Below are 27,534 nucleotides of genomic sequence, written 5' to 3'. Positions count from 1 at the left end.
ACACTACAACTGGTTCAACCCAATTTTTACAACTGCCAAGTTTATTCAGTGGTACATGTACACACGACAGAATACATGACAAAACAGACACAAAGTGTATCCAGACAACAGACATTATAATTATTTTAACTGTGCATCTGACAGTTCAACAGGATACATTGTAATGGGTAATACATCTGATTCAGCTTAAAATGCATGCACTTACTTGTCACGGTTAGCTTTAGGCCATGATTAACATTACCAAACGTGGGATAACTTCTGATAAAATGAAGCACAGTTGTTTGAAAACTTTCAGATGAAAATTGTTATAAGAAACTTCTCTGGAAAATTATACTAAAGTATTAATCAATCCAGCAATGAATACGCCTTGGGAAGCATAAATTGGACAATCAGTAATATCTACTTTATGATCCTGTGACAGTTTGTATTAGACAACTACAACCAAAGATAAATTACTACTCTCAATAGTAAGCAGTCTGTATTTGTCGATTTAGTACAAGTAGTAGGCCATCGAGTTCATTTAGCCTCCTCAGCATGGATCGAGTTACAAAGCATCAATTACTGAAAATGAAAGTAACTAAATAAAGACTGCAGTAAATGGCAAAGCGATGAGACAGTCCTGTAACCACACTACAGTACAACTGTTTTCACACAAGGTATCCTAACTGCTAAAGTCATCTAACACTACAGAACTCACTTGTTAAACAACCAACTTCCTAAGGCAATGGAAATAATTCAAACATCATAGTCGTCCCTGCAGGAAGAATATATCACAAATTACTACACGATAAAACATAAGATATCATTATCATTACAATTACATTTTCACCTCTGTTGTCACAAATAAAAAAATGCATAAATGCTACATTTCTGATACATTTTGAACCAGAAATATCACAATGACACATAGATAATATTAAATAAACAAGTGATCCAGTGCAATTGCCAACGGAACTGGTACTGTGCCTACCAATAAGTTTCTCAGCGTAATTTGCAAGAGAAACCTGCCTAAACGATTAAGTCTCTGGAGTAACGTGTGGCTCAATTACATGGTTATTATGTCAAGTCAGTTGGCCAACCCTTGCTGCCGCCAGTGTCTTACACACATTGACAAAGCCTGCTTATGCAGATATCAGTTCCACAGAGACCAGACATTGGATGGGGACACACTTGAAAGCACGAAGACACGCATTAAAGAAACTAACGGACATGGGTGCACCAAAGGAAGAAGTGCATAACATTCAAGGAGGGGTATCATTTCACAAAACATTTTAGAGGGGGGAAAAAAAAAAGACTTGCATTTTAGTTTTACTTTCCTTTCTTTTCTTCTTGCCTAAGCTTTGGCAGAACACACTGTCATGGCAAGCGTTGCTGATTTCTATTGGACAACACTTGATATTGTGCTATAAATATAACAAATTCACTTCAAACAAATAAAGTTACCATTACATTGCTGCTTGTATGTACTGCAACTTTACCACTCACCTCATGGTTCTCCTCCATATAATGTAAAATAAAATAAAAAAAACAAAGATCTTTGGAAATAGGTATGCAAACATAACTTGCTTTCCGTGGGAATTGAGAGAACATGCACAAATACTTCAGGTTTCTACACATACATGTGCCAATTTCATATCTTAAATGTGACATGTGGTTTACTGATAACAATAGTCTTTGCACTAAGTTTTCAAGAGGCAACCACATAGTGCAGCAACAGTCATAACTTCATGGAATTCTTTCAATTACATCATCTAGATCTATGCATTTTGCATCTAACAACTACTGGACACTGAACAGTATGATAGAAATAAATAAGACATAAGCTGTTATCTCTTTTTTTTTCAACTCTTGTATATTCTGCCCAGTGTCTATCTTCCTGATGAATCTAACAATAGTAACATCAAGGCAAGTACTTTATGCATACCAAGCCAATAAATGACATCACAGGGTTACTTGTCTTGAACTTAGTTTCTGCCATTGAATATAGATAAATTGCATGAGATGTGGAACAATATGGACAGTGTAGTTACCTGTGTGTTGTTGTTTTTTCTCCCCCATTACTCATTCCCATGGATTATGCATGTTGATTCTTGCTGCATGTCATAAATTTAAACTTTGACTGAAATCTTGGAAGTTAGTGGTGTAGACCTGAAGCCGTCATACTGAAGTCATAATTCCATCCGAAACAGAACCACCTTGCCTTGCAGAAGTGCAGCATAATCACTTACAACCAAACTCTTCTCTCACATCCTTCCTCTTACTGACGAGATCAACAAGCTTTAAGTTCAGTGTGCTCTTTTTTCCATCATTACCTCAAATATGGAAAGGATACAAGCAAAGTCTTTTGTTTTCTCAAGCTATTTGTTTGGATACATCTTTTGTGATTATGAGAACATTTACGGCAAACCTAGAATTCAGCTAGCAGACACTCTTAATTTCCATCCTCTGCTTCTTGTACTTCATCTGCATTGTCGGATGTCCACAGCTGTAATGACAAGTAAAATAAAATGGGAATGAAGGACTTGCACACCGTTTTCATTGCAAACTCAATCACTTGTATGACATAGACAATTCTTTTTGTTGGACCTACTTCATGTTACCCAACATTGCACTGATAGGGGAGATGTGCTTCATAAAACTATACACATAAGAGACCAAAAGATAACAGGCAATTCAATGAAAGACAGGACATTTCCATACTATACTGTATAAGCTGTTATTTCTGGGAGGGTTTAATTTTAACGAATTTCAAGAATCACAGTCGGACCACGATTCAACAACATGCAAAAATGTCACCATGAGAGAGGCTTATAGTGTGCTTATGATAGTCTCTGTGTCAATTTGCGAAAACAACATCTCACAAAAATGTCTGTGACCGCTTCATTCACGAAAATATCTGTATGCGAAAATAACAGCGTATACAGTTAGGAAAGCCTGTCAGTATTTGATAGGCCAACCATGCAAAGGGTTATGTACTTGCTATTTTGTTTTTCCAGCTTGGACTAGAGTTTTTCATTTTTTCTTTTGAAGTACATTTTTTCCTACCTCTCGACTGTCACCACAAAAACATGAATACAAATTCTATTTTTGTTAAATGTCCAATATATACTGCCTCTTCTATGTCATCACAAGATATACAACAACTTAAGTTTATACTGCAGTATCTTACACAAATTGGCAACAATTTCCAATTCGCATCAGGCTTTTGACAACTGATGCTTGCAGTACACTCAAAAACACTATGAATTAGAAATGTCGATATGGCAACTGGTATGCCTGCGCCATAATGCATGGTTCTCCCGACACATCTAGACTAGGTCTTCACAATATGAGATGACAGTTTTACACAACTGGCAACAAATAATAAACGACATATCTGTCACAAATGTGCTAGTGCTTATTTTCCTTCCAACTAGGTTTCATTTGGATGGATGGCTAAACTGTTTAAGAGCAGGTATTTTGGGATTGGAACATTTTCATTTAACCTTTGATTCTTGCCCTTTGACACCATGGCCTACAATTCTTCAAATAATTACTGACTGGTAACATCCATTTTCATGACAATCTTTTTAGTTATTTTCAAAATATGGGGAAAATTATGACACTTGAACATTTTCATTTGACCTTTGATCCTATTTTTTAGAACAAAACCTTTCTTTACGGAATCATTGTGCAGTATTGCATGTATATACCTAGTTTCATTCAGCATATGCATTGAGTAGTCTCCAAGGTATGGAGAAAAGTGTAGTTTCACCACTACATAGTAGAATTTTAGCATTCCAACCTGACTTTGGACCCTTGGCCTTGGACCCAAAATTCTCACAAGAATGACTGTCAGGTAGTACATGCTATGTTCTGTAGGGATTTTTTTTCCTCTCTTTCTTTTGGAATTTATTTTTAGGGCGGGTTTTTTCTTTAAGTTGCGCTGTCCACAAAATTGATCACAGACCGACGGACAGACTGATGGACAGACAACACAAAAACATAATGCCCCCGGCTACACCGTGGGGGAGGCACAATAAGTTCTCACTTGGTATCCTTTGGGTCCATCATAATGACGTGTGAGGCACAGCTTTACACATCCAAGACACAATATGCATGACATGCTAGCGCTCTACCACACACACACACACACACACACACACACACAAAAGTGACAGTAATTACCAACTTACAGTTAAATTGTCTCGGAGCAGCTGCATTATCAGCGTGCTGTCCTTGTATGAATCCTCTTGTAGTTGATCAAGCTCAGCGATGGCCTTGTCAAAAGCCTGTTGGTGTACAAATGCATACAAACTTGGCTCACTATTCTGTAACACAAAGGATCAAATTGTTTACAGGGCTGCACATTAACCCATTTTTCTACTGGTCCGGCCTCTCTGTCGGACCAGTAGGTACCCAGTTTTTCAATGTTTTACTGGTCCATTCCTGAAAAAGTTACTGGTGTGACAGTGATTTTTACTGGTCAAGGACCGTCGGACCAGAGCCAGTGTGCAGCATTGAGTTATAAATAATTGCAATAATTGTATCGAGGCTCTACCTGTAACCTGCCACCTGCTTTAGATAAGCAAAATCTCATAATCAACAAGCAACCTCAACTTCAGAGTACATTTGCTCAAGTAAGAACACATATTTAATTAAAATGTAATGGTTACGGGAATAATAATAATAATAACAATAATGTACATTTATAATGCTGACTGAATCCACAAAATTTTGCATGCTTTTTAGTGAAAAAATGCTGTCACCATGGCAATGTATTGTTCAACATGGACAAAAGATGTGTTTTGCACATCTACATACTGTAGCAGTCACATGTGCCAGAACACGGGGCAAATACTCAAAAACTAAGGGAATGAGGTCAATCCACATTTTTTTTAATGATCGGTAAAAAACAGATTTCTTCACACACATGAAAAAGGTGTCTTGCACGACTAAAAATTCCATTGATCATATAAAAAAAGCTGAATTTCACCTGAATCGCATTAAAACTGAGAGTAGTTTGATCCACAACATTTTGTATGATTTTAATGAAAATTTGCCATTGCCAAGGCAACGCATTATGTGATACTAACGAAAAATGTGTCTTAAACATCTGCCTTTGATAACGGTCACACAAACATGCCAAATTTGGGGTCAAGTGCTTAAAAAAAATGAGAGTAGTTCGATCCACAAGATTTTGCAATGGACCGAACAGCCACCCGATCTAAGAGCGATTCGAATATACTCCCATGCACACTATGTGTGGGTGGGGGATAATTAGGATTCCCCTACACACTAAAAAAGCATGCAGACTGTTACATGGCACATCACATAATCCCCTGAAGAGAAATTTTGATCATCGCTCAAGGCCAGCAACAGGCTATTTACAATGTAAATTGCGCATTGGCTGACGCTTAATAATAAGTTGACGTGTTTTATTACGTGGTGAACTGATGTATCAATCCGCACTCTCTATGTGAAAGATATCACTGCCATCAGTTCAAAATCAATGCAAGAAGGGAACATTTTGAAGTGTACCAATACCCTGGAAATCAAATTTGTGTACAGCTAGAATACACAGCCAAAATTTACCTGTGATAGCCCCTGAAAGTATGTACATAAAATTGTATTTGATAATCAGATCATATCTCTATAACAATTTGGCAATTGTGCTCCGCGCGTTCAAGTTCTACTCCGTAAGCGCCAGTACTGATGTGTGCACATTCTAAATATATGCGTACATCTTCACAAATATGATCGCGAATAATTAGAACAAATATGATCGAGATTCCATGTCAATCGGTTAGCTGATCGCACGCATGTATTGCATATCACTATTATTTGAGACATATTGGGGGGGGGGGGATATTGACAAGGCGATAGTTCACAATTGAAAGAATTGAGTACTTGACAAGTCTATTTCTTCCAAGTTGTTTTTTTTTTTTACACTCTTTAAATTTACATTTAAGCTCCAATAAATAAAAAGCAGAATAACAAAAAAATTCTAATATTTTGCAGAGGACATGCCTCAAGTATATTTCACAAATAGAACAAACATAATACTCGGCATATTGGTACACTTCTGATCTATTGAACAGGAACAGAGCTTATCATTTAGTGGTGGCCAAATGTCCTGGGGTCACTAAATTGATGTTAAAACTCCAAAATTTCCAAAAAAGGCTATCTTCCGGCATCCAGATCAGGCACTTCAAGATTCAAATAGGATTGATATGTTGCTGAATATTTCGGACCACAAAAAGTTAAGATATCCAGATTTTAGTGGCCAGAGGGTCATTACAGAAAAAAAAAAAAAAAAAAAATTGCATAGAGTCCTGCAAAATATATAGAAAAATAATTGATTACCACAAATTGCAATGCCAAATACAAACAAAGACAACCTGAAAGCAGATAACATTTGATTGAACACGCATTTTAGCCATGTCTGATGTACAAACTCTTAACACATTTCCTACAGGAACCTGGTGGCCTGTGTATCACGTCCATGGGGATTTCAGAATTCAATATGGAATGTCACCCTAAAAAATACTATTCTTTTTTTAATGTATCAATAATTTTTATTACTGTTCTTTATCATGCCCTCTATAGAATACCCCCTGCCACGTCGGAAACAAGTGAACTTCACTAATATTCTCACTACATATACTGTAAAACGAGGAATTTTCGCGTGCACTTTAATTTCGCGAATTTCGCGAGCGCCAAGATTCGTGAAATTAAAATGCACGCGAAAGTCCTTGTTTACACTATATGCATTGAACGCCAGTGGACTTCGCGAAAATTTCTTGCCACGAAAAAGGCTGTCGGTTCCAATTCGCGAAAAATTCATGCCGCGAATATATCATGTTTTACAGTACTTTGTACAGTCAACCTTGTTGCCATAGCACATCGAGCATTGTTTGAGGGTACCGGTTTTCCTGAACTATTCACAGTGGATTACAGTGCACTCCAGTTATAAAGAACACAGTTATAACGAAATTCTGGTTATAACAAAGTAAAAATTCTGGCTACAACATTATCTGCTGTTTTTTTGGAGTGTTTTGTGTGTGTGTGTGTGTGTGTGTGTTTTTGTACAATTATATAACAAAATTTTGATCTAACGAAAGAAAACTGCCGGTCCTGAAGACTATGTCACAACAGGAGTCCACTGCATATTCATTTTCAGTTACTTTTATGTAACACCTAAAAAGAATGTAGCCATCCGACTGGTTGATTGCCCATCCCATGACATTCAGTTAAAGTACCATTGCATCCTGTGGCTGTCATCTGTGCAATTTTTAAATACAGTAATATGCAACTAGTCAAATTCCTGTCATTAAACACAAACCATGTGCAACAAGACAATGGAGACTGCTCGTAAATAAATGATGAATGTCTTTAAAAATGGAAGATCAAAATACCATTGCAAACTCTAGAATACATCATGCCATGCAATGAGAAAAGCTGCTTGATAAGTACGATACTAAAGTTGGAGGGCACTCACACTCTTTGCTAGTTTGCAAGCCTCGTCTGGATTATTCAGGATTTCATAGTAGAAAACTGAGAAGTTCAGGGCCAGTCCCAGACGAATCGGATGTGTTGGGGCCATCTTGTCCTCGCTCTCCCCCATTGCCTTTTCGTAGGCGCATTTGGATTTGTCAACAATTGCTGTATAATACAAACACAAAAAAAAATACATAATCATGATCTCCCACTGAACAAACAAGAGACCCGGGAGGTCTCATATGTACAATGTATGCAACTTCTTTCCGTTTCCCGATTAACATACTGTAAAAGTAGATATTTTCGCGCAAGTAATTTTTCGCGCTCAGCCAGGTAAGATGGATTTCGCGTATTTTTAATTTTGCAGAATCAAGACATTGACTGCTGGAACATACGGCATACAAAAATATTTGCGTGCTTTTATTTTCACGCAAGCGTCTGTTTGTGCGAAAATTTCCACTTATACAGTAAATTATTTAAATTTAGGATCAAATGCACCTTCTGCGAAATATTAAACTGATCTGATTTCATTTTCAAATGTTGGATTAAGGAACCATATTTCATTTTCGGAATGAAGAACCGTCATAATAACGTCACAAATGTTTGGATTAACGAATACCTAGTTATCTTGGGGCATTAGTGTGGTTCGGAAAAACAAACTTTATTTTATCTTTTGGAATAACAACTTTTGTCCTCCTCCTCCTCTTTCTCGTCTCCTCATCCTCCTCTTCCTCATCGTCCTCCTCTTCCTCTTACTCCTTCCCTTCCTCTTCCTCTATCTCCTTTCTTCCCTCCTAGTGACGCCGCTGCCTCAAATTTAAAAAAAAAAAGAAAAGAAGGTAAATGCTCAAGTCATGACTACAACTGAGAATTTTAAGGCAATGAGCATAAAGCACAAATGGCCATCTGAAATCTAATGCAGAATGTTTCCAATGTGTTTCACAAGGACATCCCAACAAACGTCTTTTGTCATCCTACAGGACAGAGTCAGCTCTGAGGGGACCATTCAAAAGACCTGATTTACACTCATTTATTTTACAAATAGCTAGATAAGCAATGAATGCTTATAAGCCTACCAAATCATAGCATAGGAGGGTTTACATCCCTTCAGATGCACTACACAATATGGATAAAATGCCTTGCCTAGGGGCACAACCCCTGCAGCCAGGGCACTCCCAACCACAGGCCTCTTGACTGATAGTCTGTGGTCTTCCCCACTGAACCTCAACAGCTTGTCTTGTGTTAAAATATTTTAAAGTGCACAGTTCTTACCAGTTCTGCTGTCTCCCTGCTTCACTTCAGCCAGGTAACGGTAGTAATCTCCCTTCATCTTGAGATAGAAAACATGACTTTCATATTCCGCTGCTACCGACTTGCTATCTGCACCGGCATCGTCTCCCTTTTTGTCTTTCTCTGAGTCGGGCGTGATGAGATTTTCATCTAGCAGTTTCTGTATGAAAACAAGCACATTGAAAATTATCACTATCTGAACAAACTTCAACTTCCTAAAACATGCAGAAAATATACAAATCTCCCATTTTTGTTCACAATGCATAAGAGACAATCATTACAAGCAACTGCAAGTAATAGTTTTCATCATAACGCCACCTTTCACACACATATCAAAAAGAATGCCATTTTACATCTTTCAACAACTACAATGAACTTACGATACAGACAAAAATAAGAACTAGAAGGACATAGAAATCTTGATCGATATTTTACATTCGATCTCTTTGAGTACAACTTGACCTCGTCCTACAACCTTTGACCGTGAGCGCCCAAAAGCTGACAAGCACAGCTTCATCCGCTCACACATATGCCAAAGTTCACTTATATACCTCAAATGGTTCTAAGTTACAGGGCTCAAATTAATTAACGGCCATCGATGGACGTCGATGCCTCTTTAGTTGGCCGTGATGCCCCCCCCCCCCATAAATTATATTCTCATCTGATTGTGGCCCCCTCATTGTTTTATATTTCTTTACTATTTCTCAAAATGCTAACGAAAACATCAATTTGTATTTCTCGCCCTCCCCCCCCCCCCCCCCCCCACTCTTTTTGAGTTGCCACATCAATCTTCTTGATATCTACTATACTTGGGCTGCAAAAAAAAAAGGGACATTCACTTTCTGGATCATGATGTGCCATTTCTATCATGCACGGACTGCATTACAGTCTCATCTGGTAATAAACAGTATAGCGTGTACGAGCAATTGAACCACTGGGCAAGAATGATCTACATGCACACGACCAGCTGCACTGTCGGCATGGGCACAGTACAGTGGTAAGAAGATATCAGCATGTATGCAGTGAATGGACAATGTTGTCTTCCCTGAACCATTATGCCCATGAGCCTTGCATAGTTTTCAAAGGCCATGTACTTGTGCCTGCTATTGCGCTGGCTTACGCATGCGTGCTGCTGCTATAGATGATCTGGCACACTGAATAGAATTCAGAGACTGCGCTGCAGCACCAGATATGTGTAGCTTGTGAACTGATCCAATCTGGACACAAAACTATTCCTAAAATAACCTGCAGTAATTGATCACTATTTGGAATGGGAGCTGAATTTCAATATTTGTTCTGCTGCCCATAAGTAGTAAATATCTTAAAAGTTGATGTGGAAACTTGCAATAGATGCCAACAGTCACACCAAAAAATATATATTATCATCGCCATTTTGAAAAATGGTCAATATTTTAAAAAATAATGCCTCCGGCACCACTTCGTGGCGGAGGCATAAAAAAAAATTGGCACGAATCCAAAATCGGATGTGCGCAAGGACCGAGAAACTAATCTTTATTTTACTCAGCCTTATTATCCTTTGCATCATTTTGCAAGCAACACATTTCACAGACATAGAATCACATGCAGGAGAAAAAAAGGAAACACGCCAGAACCATCTAGACTTTGACCCTGTTAAACATGAAAGGCGGCCCGAGGCCTGCTTTGCATGGCCGGCCCGAGGCCACTTTGTGGACCGTTTACACATGAGCTTCAGGGCCGGCTCAAGTGATGACGCTCCTCATGGACCCTGTTTACACATGGGCCGGTCTCACGTCGCCTTTCCCTACTCTGCCATAGGAGCGTCCTCTGAGCAAACAAACATTTTGCTTGGTGAATTTGGTTTCGAAACTCTACCGTGCTCTCGCCACTGCAGAAGGTCAATTGACCAGTCAACCGCAACTCTGAAAGCCAGCCTCTGGCTGGGTACCGTTTACACATAGCCAGGGCTGGCCTCAGACCACCGCTAGAGGTGGCCTGAAGTGGAGTTGGCCTTAGACCGGCCCCATTTTTGTGTGACCATTTACACAAGAAGCTTTTTCGTATGTGTAACAGAGGTCCTAGATCACTCCCTTTTCTTCAAGTTCATGCACCTGTCAATTGTAAGATACACCCTGACTCCAGGATGGTTACGTCATTGTCAGAGGCGCATCACCATCTCGATGAATGTGATACACCCTTCAGCACAAATTTGGACTTGCCACTCGATGAAATAGATACACCCCTCCATCAAAAACAGGATACACATCTGCAGAATTCAACTTTAATTTAAGAGGTCCTATGTGCACATTGGAACTCGGTGCGCAATACTATCCATGCAGGCAAGAAAATTTTGGCAATGTAATTGTGCCATGAGCCATGGCAAGTAACAAGAGCAGCTCGGCTCAATGAATATCATGGGCGTCTGTCCATTGCATCAGCGTGCCTCGCCTCTACACTTGTGATCCGTGAATGCAACAGTGTTAACTGCCCATCGATGTACCAGGTTGCAAAAAATTATTTCACTAACTTGCCAGTGTCCACAGTTGGCCTCCGGCATTATAACTGCACCATGTTCAGAGTTGCATCATTGTTAATGCCATGTTGTTGTAACTGAAAGTGAATATAGATCTTTGTTGGGTGGTTTCACTTATTTCTGAATTGTATTCCTGTGCTAAATATAAAGAACTCTTGATTGGCAAATCCCAAAGGTAGGACTTATAGAGTAATTCACAGTTCGAATGCTTATTGAACAGTAACATACTGTAAAAGTGGATATATTCGCACATGTAATTTTTTCACGCTCGATTGGGTAAGATTGGTTTTGCGCGTTTTTAATTTCGCGGAGTCAAGACATGTGCAACATATAGCAAGCAGATATATTTGTGTGCTTTTATTTACGCACTACTTTCTGGCTGCGCAAAATGCGAGAAAATTTCAACACCGCAAAAATTTCCACTCCTACGGTAGTGATTTTTAAAACCAAGAATGAGATTGCAAGATTTCTCCAATGTTATACTGTAATCATGCTGTAACATTACTTGATGTTTTCACCTAACATTCTGTCTCTCCACCTCCCTGGGGCCCTGTTTTATCAAAAAATAAAATTGATTTTAAATTTCCTTTATACCACACAGGTTGCCATAAACTTACAGTTGAAATCAACTTGAAAATCAATTTTAACTCTTCATAAAACAGGGCCCAGGACTATCAGTGTTTTTTTTTTTCAAACTATGGTCACAAAACAGACAAATTGCCTTCTTAATGTTATTTTCTTGCAAATACTGTATACGCCATATATTTCGCAAGTCTAAATTTTCACGAATCTGGAATTCCCGATGATTTCGCGAGTGGTTAAATTCGCGATCATGGAGTCCTGTACTGAATGGAGAAGTGTACACATGTACGTCACATTCACATCTGGATCAGAGTAAATATTTTCGCGTGTCTAATTTCGCAAATAGCACCTGACTCGCGAAATTCACGAAAATGAAAACCTTGCGAAATATTCAGCATATACAGTACCCGGTACGTTTTATTTTTTTCACTCTGTTCTCGCCGTATTCATAACGATAGATTATAATCAATAGCAAAGTCACAATTGATTGGGGGACCTCGTAATGAAATCGCTACGACTGTTCAGAGTCCCAGTGGTACATCAAGACTTCAGCTGGTAGCAGGCAAGCACCGCTCTGAAAACTACGGTTGAGAAGCACTCGGAGAGCGCAGACCTCCGCCAAGCCAGCAACTCATTGCCACCTATACATACAGGAATGCAATTTTCAGATATAGAAATCTTTTCTTTGCGTCATCAGCTTTCAGTTGCGTGCCACCTTGCCTGAACAGAGCACGCACTTTAGTGCACATATGTAAACCTCCAGTATGCACAAGCTAGAACACCAAGTTCATTGACCTAAAATGTCAAAGTATCAAAAGTCCTTCAAAAATCCATAAAAATTCCTGGATCACTACCAAAATTAAATCATCTGTTCCTTGTGTCATTATCGACTTTTCCTGCAAGTTTCATTCAAATCCGTTCTCAACATTTTGAGTTATTTTGCAAACAAACCAACACTGATGATCACTTAACTTCCTCCTTCCTTGGTGGAGGTAATAACCTATTTTTTCCTTAACTTCTAGACAGCTTCATTTTCTTGAAATGGTATCCAATTCACTCTCTTCGTCTTTCATTTCTTGCTTGTTTTTTTTTTCTTTCTTTTTTTGGGTCTTGTCACAAACGTTCATATCTGTTTTAATTGTAAGTTTTCTCAAAGAAGATCCTACTTCCGTTCCGATTCCACAATCAATGGCCAGCGGCGCAGCTGGCAAAGCCAGGCTAGCACAGCCATGTGCAGCAGCTGCCTTGTGTACCCTATGCGGCACTGAGAGTTTATATGCATGTGTTGTGGTGTTATGCACCCGTCAATTGTAAGACCCACTATGTGACCCCCGGGAGAAATGCGTCATGGGCGAGTACTTGCGCCAAAATTATGGACTCAGGGCACCGTCAAGGACACCTTTGGTGAGTCGCGCCAGAGATGTTATGGTGGGGCAATGTCAGTCTCTTTACTGGGTGGGTCCCGATGTGCGTACGGGGTGCGTCCAATTTAGTCCACTGCTGGCACTACTTTCAGCATCGAACGCGCGTTATTACGCACGTACGCACAGGACCGGTACTGAATACCATGGACGCGTCGATCAACGCATGTACATGAATGTCGAATCAGTGAATGCATGTGAACCAGAACTCTTCAAAACAACCAGTAAATACTATTGCAGTTCAAATATTTGACATATGCAATAATACACTTCAAAGAAACATCAGTTTTTCAAAGCCAATAGAAAATGAATGTACATGTAGGCCTACCTATTCACGATTGCTATCTTTGAAAGTACATGTATTTCGTGTGGCAGTGCCATGCAGTTGCGATTGCTGCTGGTTTGGCATTGAAAACGCACGGCGTTCAATACAACATGTGGGCATTAATAACGGTGCATGCAGTACAGTCGGGTGCAGTGGTATACGTACGATACTACTGCCAGCGCCACTCGACTACAAAAAAAATAGTCCCGCTATAGCGCAACGTACAATATGCATGCGCATGCACATTAGTTGTAACCGTGCAGCAGCACATATTCACGCGCATGCACTGCACGATCCGTATGTACTCGAACGACGAATTTGAATTTGGAGGGGGAAAATGTTCAACAATAAATATTTACGAGGGATATTTTTCCGTATCAAAACTACAGTTATAATTTTGTTATATTTTAAGTTCAAAATTTTCTGTTGATAGATTTTAATTAGTAGCAAGTGAAAATAAAGAAGACACAAGTTACAGACATCACGAAACCTCCAAAACCTGATGTGCGTAAGATGGAAAGTCAAATTCTGCAGGTAAGTCCAAATTGCGACGGAGGGTGCGCATAATTCATTGAATGGTGAGTCCAAAGTGGCGACGGAGGGTGTGTACATGGTAATAAGAAGTGGACTCTCCTTTGACCATGACTGACATCTCGCGGGGGTCACCTAGTGGGTCTTACAATTCTCGCTATCGCCAATGACGTAAAAAGTACCCGGATGTTGATTTAAGCGTCATTTACGGTGCATTATGGGATAGTCCGGTAGCAAAGTCACTTCCGTTCGTACGCACGTGATACGTGACTAATGCTATTCATACACACAACCGACTGTATTCTACGTGTACTTCCGGTTTTCTCGACTTGAATTACAGCTTTAATATGATTTGAAATTTCTCCATTCTTAAGAAATTGCTGTTAATACGACTATTTGGTTGTTGCTGCGAAGCTGCCATGTGTTGTTCGCACGACAATAAATGAAAAAAATCTGCAGAAATAGGACCCTTACTGGCATGCGAGACGTGACGTGGCCGCGTGGGTGAAGTTTGCGGGTGACTCCACAGCGCAGTACGTGCACGCGCGACTTACTAGTAGTGGTAGTATTATAGTAGCACTAGGTAGTAGGCCTAGTGCCTACGTACATTGTACGTACTTACTTGGAAGAAATTACTGTTCGTTCCGATTGTGTTCGTGACATTTCGACAGAGAACAAATAAAAGAAAAGATGGGCATATTCCATGACGATATACTGTATATCCAGGTGGGTGAATATTTTCCAGCATATTTTCAGCGTATGCAGAGATGACTGGTCTGTGATGTGCTCATCGATCGCATGATCAAGCAGTACGCCGTACCGGTATGTGTTATATAATTAGCTTATGCGCTGCGTGCAGTGTGGTGCATGTTGACCGAAAGATCGGTCTGTATCTGTCCGTCGGGGAATGTTCCGCGGAGACTGCGTCTGGCTTCACCGATCCCCACCGTCTACGGAGGACAGCGTTAATGGCAAAATATAAAAGAGTCCTCCGGACAGACGGATCTTTCTGTCTATCTGTCTATGGTGAATGCTAATGCAAGGCCGGCCGCCGGCGGGGACTACAGTGTACGAGTATGACAGGCCTGGCCACTCGCTGGCTCGGGCGGTACAGCGGCCTATTCGCCTACTGTACTAGTATCCGTGGTCGGCGCTGCGCTACAGGTAAGGTACACGTACGCGCACGCTAGCGTTGTGCAAATTATGCCCCGCGCCGGAAGTACCCTTGCTACCAAGTGCACTAAATCTTGACGAAAAAGCCACATCCGGGTACTGTTTACGTCATTGGCGATAGCGAGAATTGATAGGTGCATTAATGATGTGCTGTGTGTGTGAGGCTCGTGGCGCTGTGAGCTACAAGTACCTGGTAGATCTACATGTATGTGGGCATTTCCACAGTAAAAGGGTACTTTTCAGGGATGTCCCTTTATTTTCTGTTTCCAATGTGAAGTACCCCTAATACTATGTCATCTTCATGAACACTTTGATGAGAGATAACTTTGCCTCAAAATTGCTTCAAGCAAGCAATCTATTAGAAGTTATGCCAAAATGAAAAATTTTGGATGAACGTGTATAATGCTGGACAGAAATCTGTGTATTAACATATGAAGGTCAAATCATGAATGCTCATTGAAACTTTTTTTTCAATCAACAGCCTAATTTGATGAGAGAAGAAAATAACAGCTCTAAAATGATATCAAACCATTTCTAGACTTAGTGGTGAATGCGTGTAACGTGGACAGACCAACTTGTCACATTTTGTGCGTTCAATGTCAACGCGCAGTCAAGGTCACTCAAAATTGCGTCGTGAAATACCTTGTTGACGCAAAATTGAATTGGGGATGTTGCGGCGCCCATTGGTGACCAAATTCTGACAAGTCTGTACTTGCATTGAACCCCTGTACATTTTAGTCACTACATCGGCATGTATGGAGATTTTATTTTTCTTTTGCCTTTTGCAGATACCCATCACAGTCTAGCTTGTAATAAGCAAAAAATCTCCCTAAAAAAAGGCATATTTCTTGATTTTTTTTTTCTGCGCTTTTTCGGTGACCCAGACTCTCAGGCCCGAATTCACGAAGGTGGTACAATTGAAACCATGGTTTAAACCATGGACAATATGTATGGAGCGCGAAGTGTCGCATGGCCTCTATTTTGTGATGAAATCAGTCATTTCGTCGACAAAATGACATTTTGTAACCACATTTATGAATTCAGGCATTAAAGTGGGGCATTATTCATGCACGCTTTGGAAAAGGGTTAGGGTTACTGTGAAAGTGAATATTTTCGCGCGACTAATTTTTCGCGCTTGGCCGGGTAAGAAGAGTTTCGCGTGTTTTTAATTCCGCAGAATCAAGACGTCATGCACAGGATCATATGGGGGCCGAAGATATTCGCGTGCATTTAGTTTTGCCCTAGTTTCTGGTTGCGTGAAATGCGCGAAAATTTCAACACCGTGAAAATTTCCACTTTTACAGTAGTCAAATGCGTACGCCGGCAACAACGCAAGTTTCCTATAGAGACCTACGCTATCGACACCTCTTTAGTGCTTACGCTGTGGCCCACTTCCCGGAGTCCGAAGAAGTCTGATTCACTGTGGTCAGTGGTTCGATCACAGTTCGGCTCATGATTCGGCTGAGGGGGATGACAACTTTCGCAAACTTCTTTTGTGATGTCATAATAACAAGCACATATGCATGCACCCTGGAATTACTATAGACTGCGTGATGCGCAGAGAAGACAACGAAGGCAACATTACTTAGCAACACCTACGCACTTCACTCTTGACGACAGCTCAACTTCAGTAATCTTCGTATCAATGCTAACGGTGATCGGCAGTATCATCAACAGCGCCCTCTACACTACCGGGACTACGCGCCTTTAATTACTGCATCGGCACATATGGCGATGTTTTTCTTTTGCTTTTTTGAGGATAGCATCACACTCTGAACTTGCGATAAGCGAAAAATCTCGCAACAGAATGGCTTTGGATGAATTGCGCCGATTCTACATTTTTATGACGGCAAAATTCGGGATTTCAGATGGATTTTTGGAGGTGACTATAGCACTTCCCTGCTGTGAACGACTGTGCCAGTATGTGAAATGATGTAATATGGGCGCCATGATATGCATGTGTTGTGACGATAGAATTTGCTGGCTTGTGATAAGTGATGAGTGTCCGAATTCTGGAGGCCAGCCGAAAACTTCGAGTTTTACTCTAGTTTCGATATATTTAACACACATTGTTGTCGATATCATTTTGTACGTTTTATTGAGTTGAACAAATATTGAAGAAAAGCTTGAGTGTCCGAAAACTGGTGGTTTTACTCAAGGTAAATGACCAAATTCTGGTAGGTGATCGAATACTGGTAGGCTTACCCTATGTTGTATAGTTGTGTCCAACACATCAAAACCCTGATGTTTTTCTATGAATAGATGTTCTCTGATAATCATATTTTCACACTATCAGCTTCATTTTACTCTGGAGACGAAAGAAAAATATTAATATTCAGTCTGGAAAATCAGAATTGATACAACCTAACCTTACGATTCTGCAGCGCTCCCAAAGACTTGCATGTATTTTCCCTGCACTACGCTGCATATTTCGCTGTTTTTAGTTTCGCGAATTTAGCGAGTCGGGTGCTAACACGCAAAAATATTGGATGAGACGTGCACGCATACATTCTGCATTCCGCGCTCGCTGTACTTCACAATCGCGAATTTAACCACTCGCAAAACTGTGGTGAAGTCAGACTCATGTCACTAAATACACTACGCTACACTCGCGAAGCAGCGATGCATTGGAGAGCTTTATTGAAAGTTTTCTCAAGAATTTTCAATGGTACCCCCTATCGTATCGTAAACTTTCATCATGCGAGGGCAGCATATAGAGCTTTTATTCACGATCAAAGACAGGCGTGTATTTCGGCAAGTTAACTCGCCGTTTGGCTGGGACACAGCGCGAAGCCTGGCGAGTTAAAGTGAAAACAAAGTTCTGGTAAGGGCTTGAGAACCCGTCTGGCACCATCTCATATTTGCTTGCAATATATCAAAAGAGTCTACAAAGAAACTTACCTGGCTGACGCGGTTTGCCGGAATGATGAGTCGTTTTGAAAATTTTTGAGAAAAGTAATTAAAGTCGGAAAACCGACTTTTATTCCAGAAGGTTCCAGACTAACTCGGTCTCAGGGAAAACTCGACCCTATTTCAGACAGTTTACACGCAGTTCGTGATCGCCACATTCTACTGTATAATGCCAAACGAGGCCTAACTGAACAGACAGGAAAGTGCGTGCTAATCCTGTACAAAACAAATGGACAGCGCACGGTCCTCAAGCCTATACGCACATCACCTCAGTTGCTGAGACGTGCGGTCATTGAAGTTTTTGTTGTTTATCAAGCGTCTTTGATTGTTTTTAGAGGTGCTTGATAGGCGCACACTAATTTTGCATGCGCGCCAAAGAGGTTTTTTGATGCGCGTGTTGTAGTAACTCGGACCATTACTGCGAGTAGCCAGAACGCGGAGCGCTACAATGTAGTTTATACAGGCCACTCCCATAGTACAACACTGTACAATCCAGAGGGACAACCAATACAACTCAGCCCGCCGTCAAAGCGAGGCCGAGTTATCCCCGAGTCCGAGTTTAGCCTGACCCCATTCAGGTAAGTTCGGAGACTGAACCTTTTTGGTTAATATTTCGCATTTTCGTCGTTGCCCATCGAATATCTTGTTATTACAGCGTTATTCCGCACATTTCCTAGGCATACGTTGACATTTGGGAGCGAAGTTTGACAACTTTTGCAGGCGTACCAGAACTATGTTTTGGCTTTAACTCGCCATTGGTTGTAAAAGGGTCAAAATATCTCTGTTTGCCTGAAATCTTATTCATATGTAGACAATAGGCCTAAAGAAAATACTCTGAATTCACAGGCGCGCATTGAAAATGGTATTTGCGGTACACGCTCCAAGATAACTGCTTCGAACGAGTGGGCTATTTTGACGCACTCAGTTGCGCCATAATTGGAAACCAACACCCCTACCCTCCACTGACAATACGTGTGAAATGCACGTATTGCTTTTCCTATAGTCCCAAGACAAAAATGCCAAGGTTCGACCTGTCGTGCCAAAATTTGACCACAAGCACACGCATAGGTAGCGTTTATCATATGAAAATCAGATGTACACCAAGCCATGAAATGAGATCAATTATATGTGCATTGATAATATATAGACATAAATATGGTTTAAATCAGCCTAACTTTTTGTTTTCTTGAAAAAAATCTTGCATTTTAATAACTTTTCACATTCACGATTTTCCCATTTTAATGGAAGCTTCGATTTGCATATCGTCATAGGAGAGCTCGCTAGCGCTGAGCCAGCGCGCGGCATCTGTATACGCGGAATGGCAGTCGTAAATCACACATCCATAGCGACTCCCGCGGCAGCAACCGCAAAGCTCTTCGCGGGTTCTGATCGGGCAGCTGATTTCACTGAAACCACGCATTACAAGGGTCCATTTCGTGAACTGTTGTTAACACATGCGCTTATGTGAAGTCGATAAATCTCTTTTAAAAATTCAGAAAACATTTCAATTTTGAAAGTGTAGTTTCGATACTACCATATTTTGCGCAATGTGGATTTTATAAAAGTACAAAATACATCAAAGGTCACGACAAATAAGTGTGAAATTTCGATTTAGCGTGCTGAACAAATCATCCCCCTCGGGCTACTAGCAGTACCGTAGTTATGGGTAAACTCGGCCTAGCGGGTAAAGTCAGCCGCCAGCGCGCACAGTACAATTTTATGTACTGTGCGCGCTGGCGGCCGACTTTACCCGCTAGGCCGAGTTTACCCATAACTACGGTAAGCCGGTAGCAGACGCAAACCCACGTACAGGCTGCGGCTGCGTACAGGAAGGCAGAAGTAGGTTCAGGTTTGCGATTAGAATGCGTTGTTTGTCATACGGCCGTATTACTTTTGAAAAGAATATCAATGCACCCCTCTCAAAACTGATACAGCTAGCGATCATCGCGAATGGGCTCAGAAGTTGATCACTGCGTGCGTAGAAAAAGATGTAGCCTTCCTACGTGCGAGAGCGCCATCTAGTGCTGAACGATGAACCCTAGCATACGTTTTAAATGTAGCAGGCGGTCGAATGTTGGACAGCGTTATGGTCAAATCATGGGCAGCTTGCGTTACATTCATAATCTACGGTATCATGTTTTGCTGTTGATCTTGTTTATTATCGGGTTTTCAGTAATATTTCAACATCTTCAAATGCCCAGTGAAAAAGCAGAACCACTGCACGTACGGTGGTGTTGTCTTAGGTTCTAATGCGTGGAAGTTCATTCTTCACGCACAAAGCCATAGAACAGAGGGGTGTCGGTTTCAATGGACAGACTACGGTGTCGATGTGTTGGACACTCTAAGTAACGTTAGACTGCCGTGAACTGTGAACAGGCTCACGGCCGTACAGAAATCTACTGCCACAATTAGACTACTCTAACGTTAGTCGTTAGTCTATGTTGATGCTGCAAACCGGGATAATTACTCAATGTATAAATTCCCTTCGTTTGGGTCAGTGAGAACAAGTGTAGGCCCTTGGCTGTCTAAGCGAGAGAACCCAGAAGTCCATCGACAGTCCGCCTATATCGTGACACATGCTCACCTAGCTGTTAGAAACCCACACAGTGTCCCAGTCACAGTAGGGCCTGTACACTACAGCCCGTACGGGCGACACCCTGCAATGCCGTGAGAGCGCAGTTTACATAGGGTGTTACATCCCCTTACATCCCTGCTGTTGCCAATGTCGTTACCAGCGAGCACATAAGATACAGCAATCTATGACGAAGTTATCAGTAAATTTACATTCATCTCGTTGGATCAGATGCTACCTACCAAAACCTGATTGCAGATATCCTCAAGCTCCTTCTCAACTTTCACCCTGTAATCCTTCGCCAACGCCTTTTTCCTTTCTGAGAGCGCTTCTGTTGAATTGCTACTCTGGTTCGCCTCCTTCGCTTCGATACTGCTGATTACCCTCCATGATGAGCGCCTTGCTCCGACAACGTTTTTGTACGCTACAGATAACAGATTTCGTTCCTCGTTGGTCAGGGGACAGCCCATTTCGGTCACCTTCTTCATTGCCTCGGCCATGTCATCGTACCTCTCGGCCTGCTCAGCGAGTTTAGCCTTTTGAATAAGATATGCCTTATCAGGATTCCCCATGTTGGTACGTGGAGATGATGGCCTATGAAGAAAATACTCTCACAAATCAATCAACCTCCTCTTTTCCGAAATGTGGATATTGGCATCAGTCGAAGTAAAGTAGCAATCAAATAGACTCACATACACATGCACACATACATGGGCCGGGCGTCGTCGAGCCAAGGGATAAGTTAGAAAATGGCGGCGAGAATGGGCCCTATCACTAATATTTGACCAAAATTATTAATCCGCCAAAGATAAAACGTCGTTTCCTTATTGATTTTCATACACAATGGTGTTTTATGAAATTAAGTGGCTATACATTTACGATTTTAGACTTCAAAAGGCCTTATAATCGCAGACATCCGATAACTCTAAATATATGAATCGGAGTACGTTTTTATGTGACCACTTCACCGTTCCAAGGAACCTCCTAGCAGTACCAACGGTGAGGGGTTTCCTACATTTGGAATCAAGGTGTATGACGTTCGGTAACCAGGGCGAGTCATTGGTAGTCATGCCCAGTGATGTCATGAAGTAAGAATTTAAGTTTTGGGAATTCCCGGCTTTTTCGGTTCTTCCTGCTCTGTTAGCTTGACTCTGTCACCCGTAAAGCCACAAGTGTTGGCAAAACTCCCGGAGCAAAATACATATTGGTACGGGGTGAATCCGATGAATTATATACGGCAGAGTGCATACTCATTTGATAGCAGACTCGCATTACATTCTTCGTGGGAAGGACCCGAAACTTGCAGAAGCAAGGCAATCAATTTCCGCAGCAGACGCCACTTGTATCGAAGGATAAGCATGCTGTACGTACGTGTACTGTACGTACGTATTGGAATACCTACAGAGAACTGGCGATCAGCGACGGCTGCATGTATCGGAGGAGGCGGGGCCGACGTTGCAGGAAGTGCTAGTTTGTTGTAGAGGAGTCCGTAAACCATCGAGAGGAGAAAGCAGCAGTGAGACGAACGGTTTCGTTCGGATCGGACAAAATAAGAGACAGTCCAACTTTGGCTATCCAGTCATGTTTGGCACCTGGCTGATCTCTCTTTACGGCTGGTCGGCCCGGCTGGTAGGCCCGGCTGGTCGGCCCGACAAGCCGTACGGTAGAGAGAGATATCAGCCACAGGGCCAGCTCGGAGCGATACGACTGTCAGCAAATAATGGTTCAGTGCGGTACATGTATTAGTGCTATTACATTTGTTTGTGTCATGATTGAAACTCTGTTGAAATGAATTGATATGGATAGGGTATAGTGCATTAGAAGGGGAAACAGATCCTCGTGTAATTGTTACACGTACGCATTCGCATACGTGTCTTTTTAAAATCTGTTTCTTTGTTTGTGTGTTTTTTTTCGTTTTCAGACAAACAATTAAAGCGGGTCCATATCAAATCTAACAGTAAGACTCAGAGAGGCCCTCTCCCGTGGCCTGTTTTTAGAGAAGAGCGCGGTTCGGTCCGACTTTCCTTTCTACGTTTGTATATTACAGTGTAATACAATTGTTAGCATTTTGATTGGTAGAACTTCTTGGGGGTGTTTCACAAAGCTGTTCTGAAACTAAAGTTACGAAGGACTTAAGAACGACTGGTGATTTCGTATGTGCTATACTTATCAGAATCTCAATAATTCAGCACAAGAACTGATCACCGGTCGTTCTTAAGTCCTTCGTAACTTTAGGAACAGCTTTGTGAAACACCCCCAAACGTTAGGCCTACATGTGGTACTGTACCCGATTGATCCCTGGGCCCTGTTGCATAAAACCCTTACCGCTGGACTTACCGCTCCTTTCTAGCGGTAAGTCTTCAAATTAGCGGTAAATTTTAGAATCCTTGATGCTGATTGGCTGTGACGACTAATTTTGACGGTAGTTACCACTGAAATTCAACGGTAAGTTTTATGCAATGGGCCCCTGGCTGGATGCGGCGTTGTGAAGGGACCCTTCATGTCAGAAATGCTTTGTGATGTTACAATATTGTTTAGTATTCGGAAATGTTTCATTCACAGAGCGAAATGTCCAAATTGCTTTATGACGTCACTATTGTTTCGTTACATTAGAGTGACGGTACGAAGTAGTGCGCAATATCAAAATTGCTTTGTGATGTCACAATTGTTTGGTCAGAAATACACTATTGTTGCAATCATTTCACAGTGACGGTACGAGCGCAGCGCGCGATGTCTAAATTTCGTTATGATGTCACAATTGTTTTGTTAAAAGTTGTTACATTCACAGCTAGTGACGGAACAAAGCTGCGCACAATTTCAGAATGGTTATTGCTTTGTGACATATTTTGCAAGTACATATAGTACTACTTCATGGAGTGTCAAAATTAATATGCCAACATTCTGACATAGCTGAAATTATATTTTGGATCAAACAATTATGCTCAATTGATTGGTTGAAAGAGCTTCACGTGATTATAGGTATTTTCAGCTATGTCAGAATATTGGCATGTTTGACACTCCATGAAGTACTAGACTGGTCTACATGTATTTGCAAAATGACATCACCTCTATAACGACATTTTGCAATTATAATACGGTATACCATTTGCGAAATGATGTCACACTGAAGCAATTCTGAAATTGTGCGCAGCTTTGTACTGTCACTCTGTGAAATGTAACATTTGTAACAAAAACAATTGTGACACCACAAAGCAATTTTGACATTGCACACCGGTCAGTACGTTAGTCTGTTAAATGTATCGATTTCTAACTAATCAATTGTGACCTCATAAAGATATTCTGACATTGCTCATTGCTTTGTACCGTCACTCTGTGAAATATGTATATGATATTTTTTTTTAACCAAAACATCACAAAGCACTTCTGACATTGGGTCAGTAGCCCTATACGTAGGCCTATAGGGTCCCTTTACACGATCGCATCCATCACCACATGATTTTCGCCTCGCATTTCCCCCTATTTTCCCCCTTTTTGTTCAAATTTTGGATTCAAAATATAAAACAAATATACTTTGCCTAATTTCGAGCTTCTTTCTCGGTGACTCCAAAGGAACTACATTGTACATACAGTACGTGTATTCACTTCGGGGCTGCGGCCCTCATTGAATAGTTCTTTTCAGAGTCACCTCAGCCCATAACCAGAAACTCTCAAGGCAAAGTATATTTGTATATAATACCTAAAATCACGTGAAACTCTTTGAACCAATCGTCAGAGGATAACTTTTTGATACAAAATATGACAAACAAATACATGTACAGTACACATAATCACGTGAAGCTCTTTCACCCATTCCCCATAGGATATTTACATTTTTGATCCAGTATAAATATACTGTACAAATACTTTGCCTAGAGAGTTTCTGGTTAAAGGACAAGTTCACCTTCATAAACATAAGGATTGAGAGATTGTAACTATATTAGTAGAACACATTGAAAGTTTGAGGAAAATCGGACAATCTGTTCAATAGTTATGAATTTTTGAAGTTTTTGTGCAGTAACCGCTGGATGAGAAGACTACTGCAGTGTATGAATAACTCAGATGTCACATGCGTACAACAATATAAGGAAAATATAAAGAGAATTTCACGAAATTTCATCTTTTGAAAAAAAGTACACATTCCCTTGAATCGTTACCGACATATGTTATGGGTAATATTATTTCCCCTGCCTCTAGAAAGAGACAAGTCAAGTGGTCTTTTATTATGCGAAAAAAGTGAAAATATGTTGAATTTTTCTTTACATTTTCTTTATACTGTTGTACGCATATGACTCACAAGCTGCAGTAGTCTCCTCATCCAGCGGTTCCAACACAAAAATTTTAAAAATTCATAACTTTTGCATCGATTGTCCAATTTTCCTCAAACTTTCACTGATGTGTTCTACTTATATTGCTGCATTTTCTCAATCCTTATGTTTATGAAGGTGAACCTGTCCTTTAAAACTACGGGCAGAGGTGTCTCCAAAATGTAGTACATTTGTATAGGTTTGGGAGACACCGAGGCCCAAAGTTTTAACCGTGCAAATTAGGCAGGGCATGACTTTTTATTTGTTTTACATTTGGGACCAAAGATTTAAACAAAAGAAGGGGAATGTGGCTCGAGAAGTCGTGTGGTGGATGCGATGATGTGGAAGGGTCCAACAGTGACTGTATGAAACGTGGTGCGATGTCACAACTGATTTTTACTTTATGCTACTGTATTTTATAAAGTCGACCGACGAAGCAGCGTGCAATGTCAGAATTGTATTATGGTGTCACAATTGCTTTTTAGAAATTGCTATACATTTCACGCCTTGGCATTCAACAGCAGCGCGCCATGTAACAATTGCTTTATAATATGTCATACTTGCTTTGTGACATCATTTCACAAATACAGTAGTGCACTGTTTGGAAAATGTCATAAGCAGTGACGTCATATATTTTCCAAATATGTACATTTACTGTACATGTAGTTCCAAATGCAATCACTTGAAGCTCTTTCAACCGATCACTATTAGAGGATTAATTTTTTAATCCAAAATGTAGGCCCGAATACATTTTGTTTAATACAGTTAGTTTGTGTGATTTTGCTGATTGTCAATGACAGCTTGGCAACATGGAATTCCCTTTAAAACTCGCATCGCTTGTAAGATAACGAATCTAATAGTGCGAGGCAGTTTAACTACAACCACTCGTGTGTAATTATTCTATCTCTGCCAACTTGAATTGTTTTTATGTTGATAAGCCACAGTATACACAATTTGCATTATCGGCCGTTGAATCCAAGTCCAGAAAAGAAAGAGAATGTGATCCCTAAATCATTAATGAATGGCCAGTAAACGCAGAAATCGGTATTATATACTAGTACAGGACACACAAACGAAGTTTAAGAGAATTAAAATAACATTATCCGTTTAAGACTAAAGTTTTGCTTAAATTCATGCGCCGCAATCTTTGGATAAGAAGGATATACAACACAGTTCGTGATGTTAATACAGTAGTGGACAAAAAAAAAATTGTACAAGAAAATACATGTAGTCTGCAAACTTTCGGAATATTCTCTCGACATGCTACTGATAATTATAAAGGGTTATCGATACACTGTCTTGAGGGAGCTAGTAATTCAAATGCCCTTTTTAATATGCTGTAGGAATGAAATACAGGTATATGTACAATTCTCTTGATACTTCCCGTTCATAGTTCCGCTATTTTTAACACCACGAAAAGTTGTAATCTTCTTAATTCATCGATACACATTTAATCGAAGTTATAAAAAGAAATAAATTTTGAAAGGATTGTCCTATACACTTTCCTGAAAACTCAATGATATCATCATTTTACAGGCCTTTAAATATTTTTCATCTGTACCAAAACCACCTTCTTGTGCTACTACTGGAATTAAGAATAACAGTCTTCAACTTTTAAGTAATCCTTATAAGTCTGCTTTGTTTCTATAACATGCGTCATGTCAGCAATAATTGATCTTATTCACAGGTTGAGTAATTATCGCATTACAACTACATTGTATTGGTAACAGCGGACGAAAGATTAAGGATAAAAATATCTGAAACGAAAGAAAGGAAAAGAAACTGAATTTAAAAAAAAATATATGAGTAAATAGAAATGCTCTCGGTCATTCTCTTTCCCTGTTCGATCTCTCTGGGGTCATAACAAATTTCGCAGTTGCGTCCAGTGTATACTTTTCAGTTGAATTATTGCACAGCACCGTTTCACGTGAGCTCAATATCGAAATCGCCTCCCTTGAACTCGTTCGAATATAACGACTGTGTGAGTGTGTTTGTGCGTGTGTGTGTGTGTGTGTACATGTATATTTGTGTATTTTTACAACTGCAGAAATTTTTGAGAGGGAGAACATTATGAACCCAGTCATATATATACAATGTATTCAGTAACAGATTTTTTATTGAAGGGGGGAGGCATTTAATGCAGATTTATTCAGGCGAAGGATTTATCATTTGGAACTTTTTGTTTGACAAAAACTCCCAGATGAGATCGATCTCTTATATTATCTTTATACACTTGTATATTAAAGAAATACATGTATTGCATTAGAGTCTCGAGTCTTTCTTAAAAAGAGGAGAATTTGATGGTGCATGTATTTTCTATACATGTACGCAATTGGTTTCAAGTACAAGCTGCATAAGATATGTGTGATTGCGATAAAATATTTCTTTAAAAATTGTTAGCAAATCATTACTGTAAGATATGTGCAATCACAGAA

General features: G+C 40.3%; 1 protein-coding gene across 1 annotated transcript; it reads right to left on the bottom strand.

Annotated features, from left to right (window-relative positions):
- Nucleotides 1-99: 99 nt before the first annotated feature.
- Nucleotides 100-21,542, bottom strand: LOC139725883 (14-3-3-like protein 1). The gene is made up of 5 exons (XM_071636960.1): nucleotides 21,038-21,542; nucleotides 8,752-8,929; nucleotides 7,481-7,644; nucleotides 4,176-4,271; nucleotides 100-2,485 (listed from the first exon to the last, which is right to left on the bottom strand). Exons 1-5 carry the CDS (start codon nucleotides 21,365-21,367, stop codon nucleotides 2,432-2,434), a joined length of 822 nt encoding a protein of 273 aa, XP_071493061.1. The 5' UTR covers nucleotides 21,368-21,542; the 3' UTR covers nucleotides 100-2,431.
- Between the last annotated feature and the right edge of the window lie 5,992 nt (nucleotides 21,543-27,534).

This window comes from Diadema antillarum, unplaced genomic scaffold, assembly GCF_040938485.1.
Source record: "Diadema antillarum isolate AM-2024a unplaced genomic scaffold, OU_Dant_1.0 seq00000063_RagTag, whole genome shotgun sequence".
Classification (NCBI taxonomy): domain Eukaryota; kingdom Metazoa; phylum Echinodermata; class Echinoidea; order Diadematoida; family Diadematidae; genus Diadema; species Diadema antillarum.
Note: the sequence above shows the minus strand (reverse complement) of the source record. Positions and strands in the feature narration are given on the sequence as shown.